Source organism: Asterias rubens, chromosome 3 (assembly GCF_902459465.1).
Source record: "Asterias rubens chromosome 3, eAstRub1.3, whole genome shotgun sequence".
NCBI lineage: Eukaryota > Metazoa > Echinodermata > Asteroidea > Forcipulatida > Asteriidae > Asterias > Asterias rubens.
In genome coordinates this window covers 8,923,842-8,943,623 of record NC_047064.1, presented here as the reverse complement: position 1 = coordinate 8,943,623, position 19,782 = coordinate 8,923,842, and the positions used below count along the sequence as shown (strand labels likewise).

At 40.1% G+C, this 19,782-nt stretch overlaps 1 protein-coding gene across 1 annotated transcript in view; it reads left to right on the top strand.

Moving 5' to 3' along the window:
• The window catches only part of LOC117288046, a 36,216-nt gene continuing 16,434 nt past the window's right edge, over nt 1–19,782 (top strand). Inside the window, 10 exon segments of the mRNA XM_033768729.1 lie at nt 1–152; nt 3,929–3,977; nt 8,138–8,911; nt 10,265–10,463; nt 11,225–11,297; nt 12,119–12,247; nt 13,795–15,144; nt 15,147–17,116; nt 18,417–18,548; nt 19,216–19,355. Of these exon segments, the coding sequence (XP_033624620.1) occupies nt 3,964–3,977; nt 8,138–8,911; nt 10,265–10,463; nt 11,225–11,297; nt 12,119–12,247; nt 13,795–15,144; nt 15,147–17,116; nt 18,417–18,548; nt 19,216–19,355 (4,781 nt within the window). The 5' untranslated portion in view covers nt 1–152; nt 3,929–3,963.

Genomic DNA, 19,782 nt, shown 5'->3' with positions numbered 1-19,782 from the left:
TCTATCTCTCTGCAGACGTCTGCTCGAGCTATCTAGCTAGCGTGAGCTCAGGCATGCTGTGTATGACTATGATATGGTGGAAATTGTGTTGACGATACGTCCTTCTCACGTGAAGATTGTGGATTCTTTTTACTTGCCCTCGAATTTAAAAGGTAAATACGCACAAATATGATGAATGCATCGACACAAGCCCAACACTCTCATATATCAAGCAAGTTGACGTAGTCATTATTTGTTTAGTGTATCAATCAATCAATCTTACTTGACCTCGAAGTTAAAAAAGTTTTGATAGTTTAGTTACTCACTCTTTTTCGAAATCGAAGTGTTGACTTTCATTTGCAATATGGCACCACGGCGGAGTTTTGCATTACTTGAGCATTTAGGGGAGTCGAACCTGCTGGCATTTGCTTTAATTTTTGAGACAGATACAGTCAGTAGTTAGCCCCGTAGAAGTACCTTCACAGGCTTCAGGTATTGTTGTAAAGTTATCTCTTTATTACTTGAGCATTTAGGGGAGTCAAACCTGCTGGCATTTGCTTTAATTTTTGAGACAGATACAGTCAGTAGTTAAGTTAGCCCCGTAGAAGTACCTTCACAGGCTTCAGGTATTGTTGTAAAGTTATCTCTTTATTTAAAAAATGGCAGGTTAGGCCTATGTTGTTTTGTTTGTTTGAATTGAAGGTTTATAATTATAATTGTTTGTATAAAAATTACTGTATAGTCAATGATTTTTTTCAAAGAGTTTCAAAAGTGCAGCTGGCCTATCTTGGTCGGAGCTGATTCTACCTCCATGGTCGGAGCATGGAGGTGTGGTAGGAATAGGATGGTCGGCTGGCTGGATCACCATACTTTCTCAGCTGCAGAGAGACTAACCTGACCTGCTAACTTAACTATACTAACTAACATGCAAAACAAAAATTACTGTATTTATAGTGAAAAGTTGAGAAGGTTTTGTTTTACATGTTAGGCTGTTTTTAAAACAATAGTGTAGGTTAAGATAATTTTGGAAACCCCTCCTACACAGCAGAATGGCACTGGCATGGCAAAACAAACCACTTTCTGCCTTTGGTCCTCCAATGTTACCGTGAAGTTGGTGGTTTTATAGTGCGTAGTTTGGTACTAACTGTAGAATGGCAAAAGGTAGTGGGTTTGAATCACCCCCGTTCAGAACCGGAATCAATATTTTACTAATGATACTTCATGGAATCTTGGAGGCAACAAAGGAGATTGCCTCCATGTCCCTGGGTCATTGTCTTGGTGCAATATGCCCTTCCCAGGGTAGAAATTTTATAACTTCCTCATGGTGTCCTTTACCAACTTAAAAATGCATTGCGCCCATGCCCTTTCAGAAACAAAGCATACAGGCCTGGTACCGACGACACAGGGATGAGCAATTTCAGACTTTTATCTGAATTCAGACTTTTTGAATTCTGCCTGGCCGCGGTGAATTAAATGCCACATTTTGTTCTCAAAAGCAGTGAGAATATTGTTCCCCAAAGCTCCTCGAACTATAAATCTTCAGGGTGGAAATGACATCATTTCAACGTACAATGTACCTCCTAAAACCTGGACCCTGGTTTCTGACTTTTTGTGTGAGCGGTGTACTCGGTAGGGCCTATACAGTGCTTTAAATGCACACATCCATGTTAATGTAAACCAATAAGTATTCCAGTGGTTGAAATTGCCACTAGCCCACTAGCCCGGGACTACAAGATTAACAGCCGGGCTACTCATTTTTCCAGTTAAATAGCCCGGCGGGCTAGTGGGAAAATAATCTAAAAACTGTGCTGATGGTATTGTAAAATTTAATACTTTCGGTGAGCAATTTGTGATGACTATTTGGGCACCAAATTCCCACCCAGCTACTAAAAAATTCTGACTACCATGAAAATACACTTAATTTTGACCCCTGTATTCTTTAAATAACCCATGCAAATTTAACATCCCCTAGGCCTATTACATGGAATCGGTTGTTGAATCAAGAAGGGGTGAATTTTTGTGCGGCTGTGTAACAATTAATAAATAGCTTGTATTAGATTTGTTACCTTGGAGACAAATAAACCTTGAAACCTTGAATTGTTCCTGTTTTGGCCAGTGATTAAGTCAACCCTTCCACCATGGCCAATTCAGTGGAACAGTTATTGGATCATTTACCTAAAAATGCACATGCATGTGTCCTTGACGAACTGTAACCCTATTATATTATGATATTGTATTGGTTGTGTTTGGAAATAGAATTTAACCTCAATATATTTTATAGAGTTACTAAATCTTTGGTTTTCTAGATCTATAAAGTTCATTGCAGAACTTCACCCAAATTCCTCACAAAAGGTTCCCTAAAAAAGAACTGTTCATGTAATTTTGCTGCTGGCAGCGAATTGAATAGATTTTTAATAAACCATTGAATGAATGAATGAATGAATGAATGAATGAATGGAAGAACTAGAAAAACTGCTGACCTAAAGCTAATATGTTCTTATGTTTCCACGAAGGTAACATAAATATATAATATTGTAATGCAGAGTGACCAGCTGAAGACCAGCTAATCATTTATTACGATTTCTTTACAAGAAACCCACTGCAGATACTTTTTCCATATGCTCCCTTAAGGGTGACATAAATGTATGGAAATACAGAGTGACAAGCTATTTATAGTCTATGAAACTCTTTGTTTAAAGGGAGTTTTCGGAAAAACCTACTTCCCTATTGCCATCTTAGTCAAGTGGAAGGGTTGTGTCCCTCAAGGACCGCTAGTCCTGAGCCATGGCCATTACAGGAACTTATAGGTTCAAGTTGAGATAAATAGAAGTTGTACGAGGAGAAATTCCTTTGTCAGCAAAGAAATCTTAAGGTACACCACTGAAGGAACAGTGACCAATGTCCAAGACAGCGATGAACTGACCAATAGTAATCATCAAGTTCAAACTTAATTGTATAAATATTCAGTGAACTTTTAAACCAACCAATCAGAGATTGGTCTGGCGTCAATGACCAGTAAAAGTTAGGGCTTTAAAAGTCAATGCACAGAGGATCAGGAGTCATTGGATCAGGAGTCATTCCGAATTGATGAGCACAGTGGTGAATTGTGATAAGCCTGTGAGATGATAGCCATAGCTTCGGCTTTGATATCAGCTGATGAAGTGTACAAGAGTAGCATTTGCTGAAAGTGTTCAGGGGTCTGTTTTATAGATGTTTTAAAGTCTGTTTCCTTCCTGTTGGAGTCTGTTTTCTATTTTAAGTTGCTTTGAATACCGTTTTTAAATCTAGCTCAGATCCAATTCTAGGTCTGTATCAGTTAGAGTCTATTTGAATAAAGTCTTTCACAAGTAGTAAGTCAGAACAACTATTTTGTGTGCATCTGTAGAGTCGTATTGAGTTTGCCCGTTGAAACCCTGTGTGAAACCACACTAAACCAATAGTCCAAGGTTGGATTATTAAACGACAGCTATAATAATAGGTTTTAGTTTTTGCTTCACTTTTCATTTGTTGCGTTTTCTTTTGGATGGCATTTTATTTTAGGCTTGACATTGTTTTATATTTGAATTTTGCTGAAGTTGTCATCATGTCTGTTTAACTGTTTCTTAACTTCTATCCCTAAAATTAAGCTTTTTAAAGACAGTTTGTTTAAAAAACTTAAAGTGTTGTAAATGTTACAGAACAGATGTAAGTTTTTTTATTTGGTCAAATTCCTTGTTAACTTATACCTAGCCCTTTCAATTAAGGAAATTATCCAATACTTTCAATTAGTGCAAGCGAGTTTTGCATGGTTACTAAATATTTACATATTTCAAATACAAATTTACCATTGAAATCACTCAAGTAGTTTAAGTCCAGTAATATGCCTGCAATTTTTTTGTTATATTAAAGCAAGTGGTTATTCTGCGCTGTAAAAATACAAGTTTTTACCTTCCTCACATTTTTTCCCCAGGTTGAGTTGAAAGAAGAAGCCCATCAAGAGCAGTTATGTATTCTTCTGGGTAAGTTTAAATAGAATATGAGTTTGATTAAAGGCAGTGGACACTATTGGTAACTACTCAAAATAATTATTATCATAAAACCTTTCTTGGTAACGAGTAATGGGGAAAGGTTGATAGTACAAAACCTTGTGAGAAACAGTTCCCTCTTAAGTGACATAGTTTTCGTGAAAGAGGTAATTTACCACGAATTTGATTTTGAGATCTGAAGTTTAGAATTTGAGGTCTCGAAATCAAGAATCTGAAAGCACACAACTTCGTGTGACAAGGTATTTTTTTTCTTTCATAGTTATCTCGCAACTCCGACGACCAATCAAGCTCAAATTTTCACAGGTTTGTTATTTTATACATATGTTGAGATTGCCCAAGTGAGAAGACTTGTCTTTGACAATTACCAATAGTGTCCACTGCCTTTAAATCAATTACATTTGTTTTCATATAACTAAAAGAAAAATTCCTCTCTAAAATGTGACTGTCTAAAATGAAACTTTCACATGTTGTTTGTATCATGTGTGTTCTTGTTGAAAACTAAGGAGTTTACTATTCAAAAGTTTGCCTTTAATTTTAACAGCTAAATAAATTTTATTTTGTTTACTTGCACCTAATCAGAAGTAACTTGAGTATTGTCACACTCACACAGCTCACACTAAGTTTACACTCAATCCAAAAAGGTGGATTGAGATTCGGTATTTTTATCGCATTTAATTACACCATTCCTTTAAATCCAGCTCTGATCCCACTTTCACGGCAGTCGTACAAAAACACAAAGCAAAAACCCTCGCATTCCTAGCAAAACCGGAAAAGAACTTAATTGAATTGCCGTGACTTTGAGTTTACACTTGTCTCGGGATCCACTTTGCCAGATCTGACCCAAGTTGCAGGATCTTGAACCAGGTTTGTGTTGACACAAGCTGTTAATCCACATTGCCTAATCCAGCCTTCAGATTGTGTAAGCTGTTGATCTCAAACCTTTCACACTGCAGTAATAGAGGTGAACAACTACCTTGTTTATTCTATCCTCAATTGTAACACTATTGAAGGTTTAGGCCTAAGTAGTGGCTTATGTAACTGTGGATACATCAATAGACAAGTTTATTGCTGCATACTTGAGTTTATACCATGGAACAATAAACCACAGGCTTTTTCACAAGGAGCACCAGCAAATAAAGGTCCTTGGTAATGGAGCATGGAGGCCAGTGTCTGTCACCTCATTCAATTGTTATTGTAGCTTCTAGGAAGTGGAATTAAACATAAATCATGCCAAGTTTTTAGACCATTTAACAGGAGCATTCCATAATAGCCACAGAGTCTGGACTTTCTGTAGGTGTATAGCAGGATGGAAGAATGTAACATCTCATATTATTGAGAATGCACTGATTTTTATCAACTTTTAACATGAAGAAAGCGAGACATATCTCAAGACTTCATGTTCAGCTGATATTTTTTATAATTCTTGAATGGATTTAGAAATTATATACAAAATGTTAAAGTTCTGATATTTAGGTGTATAGGCCTGCATCTTGCCTGCCGGGGAAATGCTCTGGATAGTACAAGCATGGTACAAGGTCACTATTTTTTATAAGCAAAGGAACTTACATGTGTCCATTGTCTAAAATCCATCACATGAGACAATTGCTTTGTATTTTCCAAAGGGAATAATTGGTTCCCCTGTTTTAAGTTAAAGTTAACTACATTGGAGTCCTTGCCCTATGATTGGAGACACCCCAGAGGTTTATTATGAGCCTCAAGCAAAACATCTTTGTCTGTGTATCACAAAGATTCAGACAACTTTTCTTTGTTAGTTTAAAACACAAAATGACAAAAGCATCTCAGACTGCACTCAGCAAAGCACAGCCTCAAAAGCAGTTTTTAAACTGTATCTCCTGTAAAGCCCTTTTGTTTTCTTGTTAAAAAAATACTAAAGGCCTATTTGTAGAAAAAGGTACATTTAAATGATGTTGATTTTGTTGAGGGGGTGGGGGGGGGGGGGCTGGCTGATAGTCATTCAGTTCATGAATCTTGGTTAATTCTGAATTAATTTTTATTATGGGGTAAATGTCCTTTCCTGTGCAAATTTCGTGAGAATAAGAGAGGAGGTCTAATAATAATAATAACCCGTTTTTATATAGCGCTTTTCACACCCGGAGGGCGTCCCAAAGCACTTCACATTATTACCCCTGGTCACTGGGCCTTAATTCAATCCTTAAACCATCTCAGCTCCCTGGTGGTGGGGAGTATGCAGCCTGTGCAACATTAATATGCGCTACTCTGCTAAATCAATCTCAAGAACCATCTCAAAGGTACCCATTTACCCCTGGGTGGAGAGACATACAGTAACATCTATTGACAAACTTTTGCCCAGGTGTGTTAAGGCCATGGGTAGGCCTTGTAGGCTGCATGCTGTACTGGGTGCTTTAAGGTTCATGTTCTGTAGTCATGCTATCCACTGTGTGGGATATTTATGGTAATTACTGGTATGTGCATCTAGGGACTCTGTTATGTAATAGCTGGGCCCCCCAAACTCCTTAACTAAACATTAGTTTGGGTGACTGCTGTCATTTACCAGTGTCATAAAAATGCACTCCATGGTGTGACTGTTGTTTTTTATCCAAGGCAAGAGAGTTGTATCACATCTTCAGAACTGCTCCGAACGAGAACATTTTCAAACATCTGCTGAAAACTTCCCTGTTTACTCATTAATTTTTGTAAAGCGCTTTGGGACTGTGGTGTGAAGCGCTATATACCTGTGTAACTGCGTTCATTATTATTATTATTACATGGAGGCCGATAGTACATCTAATGCAGGGCTAGTTTTTTCAGTGACTTTCACCATCTCAGCGTCATCATTTCCTATTTAGGGATCATATTGCATTTTTTTAGGGGATAGAAGTAATTTGAGATGGTGTTTACTTGGTTAGAATTCAATTAAGCTTGGGCGATATCGATTTATTTTATTCACGATACATCGCCGACAATATATAGCGATATTTGATATAATCGCGATTAATAAAATTTGACATCATCAGTCTTCAAACTCCCAGTGAAAGTTGTAGAAGAGACAGTCATAGCAATAAGAGAGGTGTTCTAATGACCTATTCTTCTGGTTTTACTCCAAACCTTTGGGGTGCAAGATGTCTCGGCTAGGAAATACATCCCGATATTGCGATATCGCGATATATCGCGATATATTGATATTTCGATTAAAACCAAATCGATCCGATATCGTAATCGTTTCCAAATTAGTATCGCGATATTCGATAATATCGTGGTGTCGCCCAAGCTTAAATTCAATTTTATGTTTAATTGGAAATTGATATAAAGTGATTTGTTAGTAAAGGGTTAGTATCACTAGCCATTGTAAATAATATGTAAATACAATACATTTGTCATTCATCATTGTTAGCTATTAAAATATTCCTTTTTTTACTGCACAGTTTTCTAGTGGTGACTGTGATAATAGAGATAATTTTCAACAGTGAAGTAGCCAGCAGGAGAGCATTTTGACTGGTCCTGAGGTGTTTTTACTAGTGCTTGGCCTGTGGACAACTGGAAAATAATAAAAATAATCATAAGAAATGCTTATATAGCGCAATTCAGTACTGCAAGTACTCACAATGCGCTTTACAAAACAAAGAAAAAGCAACAAATATAAACTAAACAATATATTATTACAAAAAAGATTGAGTGAACGAGTGAATTTTTAGATGGGATTTGAAGAGGTCCGGGTTTATCTGGGAACGGAGGGTAGCAGGAAGAGAGTTCCAAAGGGTGGGTGCCCTGAAAGCAAAGGTTCTTTTACCGTACGTTTTTGTTCTGTATGGGGGAACTTGTAGGAGAAGCTGTGACGAGGATCTAATGTTACAATGCTTTTAAAATAATGGTGGCATTCGTCATGGTTATAAGCTAGTAGTGAGGAAATATGTTTCTATTAAAACAAACCTGATTTGATGGATGATTGTTTGTCTTCTAAACAAAAATTGTGTTAATAAAATTTGTTTTACTTTCTTTTACTTTTAATTTGAGTTGAAAGTTTCAGAAAACTTCAAGTTTTGTTTTTGGACCTGCAAATGAAACCGGCAAAAAGTGTCAAACAATTCAATATCATATTTGTTTTAATATCCAGCATCCCACTTATTAAATTTGTCCTTTGTTATTTTGTCTAGGTGCACCCCTGGTGGCATGCCGTACACCCCATTGTATGTACACGCACCGGTGTTTGTCCCCAGCAATGCCCCTGTACAAGGTGTTCCTCGACAGGACCAGCAGCAGTACCCAAGCTCCTACGTCCCACAGGCAAGACAGCAAATGGTTTCTCCAGTCCAAGTTGCTTTATATCCAACGCCTTGTTCTAGCCCATCTAGGCTCCAGCCAACGCATGGCATCCAACCTTTTTATGGTCCTAGCTCTCCACCAAGTGTACAGGGAGTGCGTACAGATGGAATGCTAACAACTTGGCAGGGGCATCAACCGCCCCAAGTTCAGGGGCATCCGCCACCCCCCCTACAGGGTTACCCAGCGCCCCCAGTACAGCAAACTACTTCAGCCTACCAGCAGCCACAAACTTCAGGCCACCAGCCGCACTTTCAAAGCCTGCAGCCATGTCCTCAGCCGAGGCCACAACCTCCAGCTGACACAAGACATAAGCTGGTAGTTGCTCAAAACCAACCACAGCATCTCCAACAATACAAATATCCACAACCGAAGCCCTACACCCCTCAACAATCCCAATGCAACAGAGCCATGTACTTTTCACAAACTACCTCGACCATGGTGTCTTACACAAGTGACTCTGAGCGCAGAGGTTTTGGCGGGAATCCCAGCATTAAGAACCAGCAGGCTATGTATCAGAAACAGTTTGTTCAGAGTACGGCACATGACCCCAACGTTAAGGAGTGCATTCTTCCGCTGACTTCTCCAGAGAAACAGAGACTGTTCAGGTAATCAAGTTTTTTTTATACAAAAAAATGAACAAATTTTCGTGTAAAATATTAACGCCACAAGCTAATGAAGGGAAAGCATACCTCCGATTCTTGTGTATTGCAATAATTTGCAACCTGTTTGTGGAGCAAGCTAAACAGCATGGCCCAATTCTATAGAGCTGCTTTTAAAAGCACAACAAGTAGCTCAGCACAAAAGTATTATGCTTACCAGAGTAAGGTTATTAATATTATTTTTTTGTTTTACCCATAAATTAGTACTTTTCTGAGTCCTGTGAAAGAGAAAGGTTACCAAACAAAAGTCCAAATATATGACCTATGACTGGTATTCAACTTTTCTAAGCAGAAACTTTCTAAGCAACATTTTCCACTTAACAAGCTCTGTAAAATTAAACTCGTTCAAAAAGTGGACAGAGGGGTCAGATGAGCGAAGTCCCCTGCCTGAATCTCAGAGACAAGTCTCTGTCACTGTTTGTTTGTTTGTTTGTTTGTTTGTTTGTTTGTTTGTTTGTTTGTTTGTTTTATTCGTTATCAAAAGGGGTGGTACAAATATACACGTTTGTAGTTGTTTCCGGCAAACCATTTCCTTCTAATCGGGGCCTGAATTTGGGTGGAAAATCCACAAGACCGCACGACTTGAAGCTTCTAATGTTGACTGCATTTGAATTATTTTCACAGGACCAGATTCGAAATGATAAAAACAAATACGGACACAGCGTTAAAACAATTAAACTTTTATAAAATTGAGCAAGCCTTACAGGGAAGGTACATGTACTCTGGTAATTACTCAAAACAAATAAAAACTTACTTGGTACCAGTAATGGAGAGTTGTTGATAGTATAACACATTGTGAGAAACGGCTCACTCTGAAGAAGCGGAGATTTTGAGAATGAGGTAATTTCTCACTCAATTATTCCTACCTGAAAGCACACAAATCCGCTTGACAAGGGTGTTTTTTCTTTCATAATTTTTTCGCAACTTCGATGACCAATTGAGCCCAAATTTCCACAGGCTTATTATTTTATGGTTATGATGGGATACACCAAGTGAGAAGACCGGTCTTTGACAATTACCAAACGTGTACCTTCCCTTTAAGGAAAGATTTATCTCATTTTACTATGGGTAAACTATCTTAAACACTTAACAGATTTGAAAACATTTTGAACTTAAACACAAGTGGCAGACTTGTCCGGTCATACATGTAAGTTTACTATCCCAATGCTAATATCGGCGGCCTCAGGCTTGCGATCCAGTGTTTAGTTTGAGCCCCCCCCCCTCCTGCCAATGGTGAACACCATGATTACAATTCACTTCTTCCTTTTTGACTTTGGTTTTCTTCTTGTTCTTATACAGTCAATTCCATGAAACCCTGAGCATTTATGGCAAACTGGATGTCTGCGACCATCACTTACTCAGCATCTTCATGCAGTTGCCTGCCTCTATCCGTCGTGGAATCAAGAGACTGGGAGGCCTGAAAGTATTCTTGGCGGAGGAGTTTCGGGTTGAAGGAGACAACGTTTCACTGAGAGAAGTATCACCGGCGTTTCAAGATGTGAGTTTTAGTGAGGGGTGGTATTTTAAGCCTAGCGTTTATTTTTTTCTGAATTAAAAATATGCATGTAATAGTGGTGTTTTGTGGTCAAGCGGTCTATGTACATGTAGTTTACCGGACCCAAGCTCTGGTGTTGCCAGCAGCAGTGGTTTTGAACCCTGGTAATGACACTTGTGACCTTGAGCAAGTCACTTGACCGTAATTGCTTCGTAAAAAAATTGGCTAGGTGGTGTATTCTGCTCTACCAGCCAGGCTCCTACTGGATTGTACCAATGCCTACATCCTTACTAACTTGTGAAGGGGGTAACCCTGTGTCAGAACGGCAGTAGGTGGCAACTTGCTCTTGGTTACAGTTGATCTGGATTGACAGCCCAAATCAATTAAGTGTAGCCCCCACCTTGACGTGGCTGTCGGACTCTGTGATGCTAGGCGATCTTTCATAACAAATTTTTATAACAAACAATTTGTAAAAAAAGTTGTCATAGTGGACAAATTATGCCCCTTTCCAAAAAATGGGGCTCATTCTTAGACTCTGGCTGCTATGATGGAGCCAGAGCTGGCTCCGTCAAAGTGTCAATTTTTTTTATTTAAAAAAGCACTAACAGAAGATTTATCTAATTATTATGGGTAACCCAAAAGAAATTGAATGATCTTTATATATTTGAGTCCAAATTAAAAACGCATTGAGGTGTTCATATTCAAAAACAAGTCCAGTGTTTATTTCGAGCTCTGAATTGTTGTACATTTGCTTGTCTTTTCAGGATAGATCCTATGACCCAGCAGAGTGGGTGGAGAGCAAAACTGAAGACTTTCTTGTCACAGAGTTTATGAAAGGTATAAATGTTCCAGAAAAAAATGAGTGATTGATCTAAAGCTTTCCATTTGAACCCTTTAATGTACCACTTAGTTTAGTGAAAAATTGATCATGTTATGGTCACATATTAATTGCGTGCTTGTTTTTTTAAAGGGTGACCTCCCCCCCCCCCCCCCGAAAAAAAAAACAGCTCTGAAAAGCACACTCAAGAGTCTTTATTTTCCATTCTTGAAACTGTTTGTCCGTGTGATCTAATTTTTTTCTTCTCATTTTAACAACTTTTTTTTTTGAGTCAGAGTTAAAGGATTTTAAATCGTTATTAGTAAACTTCAATGTACAGCGAGAACATTTGTAACCATTTGGTGGAAGTGTTGTGGCCGAGCGGTTTAGGGCACCAAATTCAAACTCTTGTGTTTCTGATCAGCAGAGTGTGGGTTCAAATCCCCAGCCGTGACACTTAAGCAAGACACTTAACCATTGCTTTGTCTTTCGGATGGGACGTAAAGCTGTTGGTCCCATGTGTTGTGTAAGCATGTAAAAGAACCATGTGCACTTTATCGAAAAGAGGGGTTTGCCGCGGTGTTCTTGGCTGTGGCGGCTGAATGTGCCGTAGCACCCTGTAAACCCTTATAAGGTGCTAAATAATTAGGTCTCAGAATTCATCACTGCAATACTACCTATCTTTCTGAAAGTTTGTATAATATACTCAGCGCCTTGAGTACTTTGTTTGGTACATACGTGCGCTTATAGAAGACTTCAATGTTGTTATTATTTTCAGATGCAATTTATATTTTCCCTGAGAATTTAAAAATGAATCAAATTGTTAAAATGAATTTTTCAGAGCCTCCTGTGATGAAGAATCGTTCCGAAGATGTAGACGACGGCAACCTCCTGGAAATCTGCTCCTTCTTGTCTGATCATTACGGAGATGGAGGTGGTTACTATGATGATTACAAGGCACTGTATCCAGGTTTGTACGATTCTTCCATTGAGGGGACTCCCCAATCTCTGCATGACGGGGAAGAGCAGCTAAGCTGGCAACAGCCCCAATCACTGTTGTACACAAAGCCACACTCTTTATGGGTGCGTTCGATTAGCTTCCCTGGGTCGACCCTGGTCTGTCCCTGGTGCGTTCGAATAGCTTTGAGGTCATTCCAGGGGCTCACCCGGGTCAGCCCCGAGTGCTAGCTTGTGGAGTGGGTCACTTGGGGTTGACCCGAGGTGCAAGACATCACCACGAGAGGGCGAGTGTGATCGTTCGATTAGCTCATGGCAGTGAGCACCGCGGGGTCGACCCAGGGAAGCTTATCCAACGCACCCTATGTTACATTAAGCTTGGAGCTCAAACCAACAACTTTTTGACTGGAAGTCCTTCGGTCAACTTGTGACTGGAAGTCCTTTGGTAAAACCACTTGCAGAGTTTGCCCTTAGGAATGTTAGTCAGGGAGACTAGTTAGCTTGTCATTTCTGTACCAGTTAGCCAACTTGTTCACTGGTCCTTGATTTATGGTTCTCTATCAACGCTGTTAATTAAAGTAAATGACCAATTAGTGATATACAGAAAAAAATAGCCAGCCATACTCTTGTTGGACATAATTTTGACTTGTCCTTTGCTGTTGTACAATAACTGACATTTGGCTAGCGGAGGACTGTTAAGCTGTGCTTGCACTGGATTGATATGTTGGGTAACTTTACCTTTACCTTGACACAGAAAATATTACTTAAAAAAAATTTTTAGCAAACATTTGCAGGATACCATTCACAAATTGTACTTGTGACATGGTAGTTAAGTTGCTGACCTTATTCTTGTAAGCATAGTAATGTGGTGCTTAGCTATTTGTTATGGTAAGCAGCTCTATGAAATTGGGCCATGTTATGCCGACCAATACCAGCCAAACTATCATGTCACATGTAACAAATAGTGACTGGTATCCTGCTCCTGCTGAGCAGACAATTGTTAAAGAATTGTTTCTGCTTAAGAGACTTTATGAAATTTGGCCCTGTGCCCAATTTCATAGTGCTGCTTAACGGTAAGCAAATTTGCATGCTTACTGTAGCAGAAAAACTTGCTTAAGCCTTAGCGTATTTTACAGGTTAGCAGAAAAATTGGGCCGCCATATTGCGTGTTTATCGTGGATTTGCATTGTGACATCATTTAATTTTCGTGCGGTAAGCACCGGAAGGTTAGCGTACCTTTTCGTGTGCTTACGGTTAGCAGCGCTATAAAATAGAAATTGCACAGTAAGCACAAAAATCGGCCGCTTGTCAGCGCTATGAAATTGGACCCTGGTCAGTATCAGCAATGGCAACTTGTGGCACTAATTGATCACACAAATTATACAATAATAACAGGAAAGTGTGATTTGGATTTATTCACTGTGGAGTACAAGCCTAATGGGAGATTTTGAGGCATCTCAGAGTCTGCATACAGGAGGGTCAATGATAGCTTTGTGGATTCAAATTATTGAAAAGACAAAAAAATTACTCCATACATCTTTTCCTCTTTTTCCTGCCTAGGTGGACAACCTTCGTTTGAGTCGCCAGTAAGAACCAAGGATAAAAGCCCGTACTCAAATCTTGGAAACAAACTGGCTGCAAAGGCAAAGCAGGAGAAAGCTATTAACAAATCCTTAGTCACCAACACCTCAGTCCACATTATTGACCACCAAGACACTGAACTGAAAGTCAAAACCTCCGTGCCATCATCACATTCACAGAGATCATCGCCATCACCGTACGTGACCATGGGAGAGAAACTGGCCACTAAAGCCCAAGAAGTACGATCGGGAGACATTGGGAAGGAAAGTAACCAGAAACAACATTCGAATGTAGTCAGACAGAAGCACCTGGTTTTTGGTGATCTACTGAAAAGGAATGACTCATACCAATCAGAGTCGCAGGAAATCAAGACGACGTCATCAGCAGGTAGTCCCAAGTGGACGGGAGACGCCAGTGTCAGACCCAGAATGGCTTCTATGTTGAGTGGTCATTCCACAGTTGAAGAGCAGACCGACTGGATTCTGCACTTGAGAAGCCTCGCCAATGTGAAGACTTTGCCGGTTAAGAACAACGAGTTGCCAGCAGATACCGAGATGGTGGAGTCACCAAAAGAGGAGGCACACTTGGGCTCTGCCACTGCGAGTAAACTGGCTGACCCAAGTCATGTGGTGGGGGTAAAGACTGAGCTAGAGTCCGACAGAGAGTGGGCGTTAAATTTGCAGACACTTGAGTTGCCAAGGGATGAGGTTGCTAATGAGCAAACTGTCCAGCTTCAAAGTGAGGCAGATCAAGACGGTGAGCACTCGGCAAGTACTACTCACGAACTGGTGACCCAGCAGACTGATGTAGCTGAAGACACTCTTGAAGATATTGAGTCTTTATCGTCTGGAGGGTATGAAACCCCGAGTGAAGAAGTTCTGCAGGCGTCCTCCAGTGACGGCAAGATGAGCCTGAACTTGGATTCAAGCACCGAGGATGATAACTGCTCAGAAACTGGAGAAGAGTTTGGTACACTTATGGCTCTTCTGTTAAAACCAGAATCAAAAAGGTCATTGGATGACAACATCTCAGGAACGTGTATAGATTGTGTGGATGAAACGACAACAACCAAAGTGGAAGGTGATCAGATCAACATCATGGATGATCTTGAGGGTGATCTTGAGGGTGATGATGGTGATCTCAAAGGTGGTCTTGGTGGTGATCTTGAGGGTGATGACAATGGTGATCTTGTAAGGGATCTTGAGGGTGATCTTGACTGTGATCTTGAATATGATGTTGAAGGTGATCTTAGGAGTGATGAGGGTGATCTTGAAGGTGAACCTACTAAAGTGTTGGACCCAACTGAAACCGACTTTGAAGAGGTACACAGGTGGTGAACCTGCAAGAGACTCTTGCTTTGGCTGAGGCTGTTGAAGAACCAATGGCATCCTTAACATCAACAGACAACTTTGACATGAATGCCCTGGTGCTCATCGAGGAAACACCTTTAAAAGATGATGATCAATTACCTGATTCCCAATCACAAGACTGCGATATTGGACAACCAGACCAAACATCTGAAGACTGCATCATAGCAGAGAGTCCAGAAGCTAATAAAGATTGCCATAAGGACGAGGGACAAGCTGTCATTGTTGACAAGAACTTTCCAGAGGTTGAGGAAGCTTTTCAACCGAGATTACCAGTGGAAGATTCTTTACCATGTCTCGTCACAGAGAACTATGACTCCTCTCAGAACCTTAATGCACCTTTCGCTTTTAAACTGGGGTGTATTGTTCCTGAAGATGAAATGACTCAAGAAGACAGATGTGATCCTTTCCATTCTCAGTCACAAGGTCATGAAGAGTCGAGAAATGAGGCACTTGACAGCAGCTTAGAAGAAGCTTCTGACAACCATGAGGAGGGCAAAGCTGTCTCAAAAAGCCAAAGTTTCCTGCCAAGCCAAGAAGTCGTCCCAGGCCATAAAGTCGTCCAAAGCCAAGAAGTTGCACAAAGCCAAGAAGCTGACCAAAGCCAAGAAATCATCCAAAGCCAAGAAGTTGCCCAAAGCCAAGAAGCTGACCAAAGCCAAGGAAGCAAAGAAGTCGTGCGAAGCCAAGAGGTCGTCCAAAGCAAAGAAGTTGTCCCAAGCCAAGAAGTCTGTATAAGCGTGAGCAATCAGGATACCGAATCTGTTCAGCATAGATTTTCAGTGGCAGCTTCTCTCCCCACAAGTAACGCGAATCTCATCAGAGAGAAAGATAATACCTCGCAAAAAGTCAATGCACCCTTGTCAGTAAGGTATCGTCATCGTATGATAATTGTAGATCATACATCTTCAGAAGACGGAAGTGATCAGTCTGATTCATGGTCTACAGTTGAAGAAGAGAGTAAAGATGAAGAAGAGAGTAGACCACAAGAGAAATCGGAAGCATCGGAGGGTTGTCTCTTAACAGAGGCTGTAGAGTCTCATCCTGCTGACACTGGTGAGAGTCAGGCTGACGTCCCAAGCCACAATGTCCACAGTGACAAACAGTCTGGTGACGAATCACCAGTAAGATATCGTCATCATATGGTACTTGTAGATCACACATCTTCAGCAGACGGAAGTGATGAGTCTGATTCATGTTCTCAAGATGAAGAAGAGAGTAAACCTCAAGAACAATCAGAAGCATCTGACGGTAGTGTCTTAACAGAAGCTGCAGAGTCTAATCCTGCTGATCATGGTGAGAGTCGGGCTGTCGTCCCAAGCCAAGATGTCCCCAGTGACAAACAATCTGGTGACAAATTGCTAGTTAGACATCGTCATCATATGATACTTGTAGATCACACATCTTCAGAAGACAGAAGTGATGAGTCCGATTCATGTTCTCAAGATGAAGAAGAGAGTAGACCTCAAGTGCAATTGGAATCATCTGCTGGTAGTCTTTTAACAGAGGCGGCAGAACCTCATCTTGCTGACCATGATGAGAGTCGGGCCATCTTTCTAAGCCAAGATGTCCTTGTTGACAACAGCCTCACTAAGACACAACCAGGTGATCATGAAGAGAGTAGACTTCAGGAGGAATTTATGGAATCAGAAGTCAGCATAATGAGAGAAGCCGTGGAGACAGTGCCAGATACCGATGAAGAGAGATGTACAGCCTTCTTTAACCAAGAGGTCCTTATCACCAAGATTGCTTTAAAGACTAAGGACAGAGGAGTCAATACTGATGAGATCCGTAAGTGCACCAGAGCTGTAAGTACAAGGAAGGATGTAGAGAGGACGCTCGGTGTCAATACTGACATTGTCATCAAAGAGGATCGTGGAGTGGACACACCAACTGAACTTGAAGAAGCTTACATGCAGAAGTACATCAATGCTGTAAGTTCAGTTGATTTCCTTCTTTTTATCATTTCAGATTTTAAATGATTTCAGGTTTTGAACCAAAGAACACTGGAAATATGCTGGCACTCTACTAACTGAGCTTTCTAGCCCTATGTTGGTGGTATGGACACATGCATATCTCCCCAACTATCATCAAGCTAGCACGCTGCGCCACACCCCAAATGCACAATGCAGTGACCTTATTAAAAAATTGCATTTTTTCCATATTACATTGGGTAATTAACTTCTTGTTTATAGGGAAGGTACACTATTGGCAATTGTCAAAGACCAGTGTATCTCAACATACATGTATGCATAAAATAACAAACCTGTGAACATTTGAGCTCAATTGGTCATCGGAGTACAAGGAAAGAAAAACACCCTTGCTGTACAATTTATGTGCTTTCAGATAGGAATAAAAGACTTCTAGAAGTGAGAAATTACCTCTATTTCAAAGTCTATGCTACTTCAGAGGGAGCCGTTTCTCACAATGTTTTATACTATCAACAGCTCTCCTATGCTTGTTACCTTACCAAGTCAGTTTTTAAGTTGATATTTGTTTTAAGTAATTACCAAACGTGTACCTTCCCTTTAATCCCTGGCTTTACGGCAGTTACAGGTTGAATGGCATCTGACTGGCAACCCGAACTAAAGATATTGACAAAATCGGGAGGATGCCAACGTTGGGGCTAGGTAGTAGCTTAGTTGGTTGAACACAGGCACGTTAATCCTGAGATCGCCAGTGCAAGTCAATTATTTTTTCTGTTCAACCCAAAATTGGGTGCGTTCGTTTAGCTTCCCTGGGTCAACCCCGGTGTGTGGCGTTTTTTTTTATTTTTCCAGGACGAATGTGGGTAATTATCTTCACACGTTTGTTCTGGAAAAAAAACACGCCACACACCGGGGTCGACCCAGGGGAGCTAAACGAACGCACCCATTGTTTAAAAATTTACCTAGTCAGTCCACTTCTGGTTTAAGACATGACATCTCACGCTTTTGTCAGACTTTCGGGCGTGCTCTCACAGATTTGACTGGTTATAGAGAAAAATTTTAACGGATTGGCCAGTGCGGTGCTCGGCCCTTCCATGGCAATACAGCCTTATTCAAAAAATTTGATTTGGAGGAAAAGCGGTACAGATATAAGTTGTTTTGCAATAAAACAGGATGAAAGTGTGAAGGCAGGTGGAGATCGGACTTGCCATATTTACACCCATATATAGCATGCCTTTGAAACTTTCCGAACTCTCTACAAACTCTCAAATAAATGTGATTTTTTTTCCTTCTGAAACCTTTCAAGGTGAACAGGGTGAAGGTTCTGGAGGCAACGATGGAAATTGAGCGAAGCGTGGCAGCATCTCAGAAGAAAAAACACAGTCGGGAAATGCAAGAAGCAAGAGAGAGTCTCCATGAAAGCAAACAAAGTCAAAAGGTTTCCATCTCTGATATTTTTATTCACTTATTTTAGGTAAAGGGTGGTTCTTGTCTTGGGTTTGATTTTGAGCGAAAAAAAGAAGAAAAAAAACAACAACAAAACACTGCACGGCTTGAAGCCCAAAATCTTCTCTGGACCAAAAGCAATTTTATTTTACCAAAAGCAACACAAGATTTTGCACAAAAGGTTTCTATTTCTGATTTTGGTGTTCACTTATTTTAGTTGAAGGATGGTTTTCTTGTCCTGGGTTTGAATTTGAGCAGAAAAAATGACAAAACAGCATGGTTTGTAGATCTAAATCTTTACTGCAAAAAACGTTTTTACTCTTTGAAAGCAGATCAAGATTTTACAGTTCAACATAAACCCTTTTTATTTGAACCAGAACTAAGACTAAGATTGTCTTATTTGTCTATGGGTGAATTAACTTCAATACTCAAAGTCAACTTTGTTACTTAATTTGTTTAAATCAACGCTATAAACAGTAAATTAAAAAACACTGGATTGAAAAAACTTCTGGACTTGTCGGCTTGTCCAGCTGCTTGGCCCACAGCTGAAATCACTGGCTTCAGACCTATTCGTCCGGAACGATTTTACAAAATTAACAAAGGAAATATTAGAATATTGATGAGTTATTAGGATGGAACTGTCTTATTTTTCTTTTTAGAGTGTGGAAAAAGAGTTGCAGGTACGTCGTCATCAGCAAACAGCAGAGTTGAAGAAGACTACCATGGAGCTGAGAGAACTGCAGGGTCGATTCAGCAATGCAAAGACCAAGATTTTTGCTGGAGAGAAACTCAACTCAAGGTATGTGTAAAAGGCAAAAAAAAAAACCATTTGATTGTTTTAATCCCATTCAAGTGTAGATAATACAGTCGACTCCCGTTATAACGAGGTCCGCCGGACTGGCCCATTTTCCTCGTATTATCCGAACCTCGTTATAAACGCAGCGCGCTAAATATAGATACACACGTCATCATTGTGCATGCACACAACACGTGTACGTGCATACACATTGTACACAACACGTGTACGTGCATATACACTTGTGTTAGCCTGCACGGAGCTGTTTGCTTATCAGAACAGCTATTACGAGCATCTTGTACACAAGAATATCATTGCTAAATGTCTTTTATTGAGTGATTAATCAGGGAAATGTAATATTTTGTACAATTTATGATAACAATATAGCAAAGAGATGTCAACTTGCCGTTCAGAGCGAGTGGATTCTGCC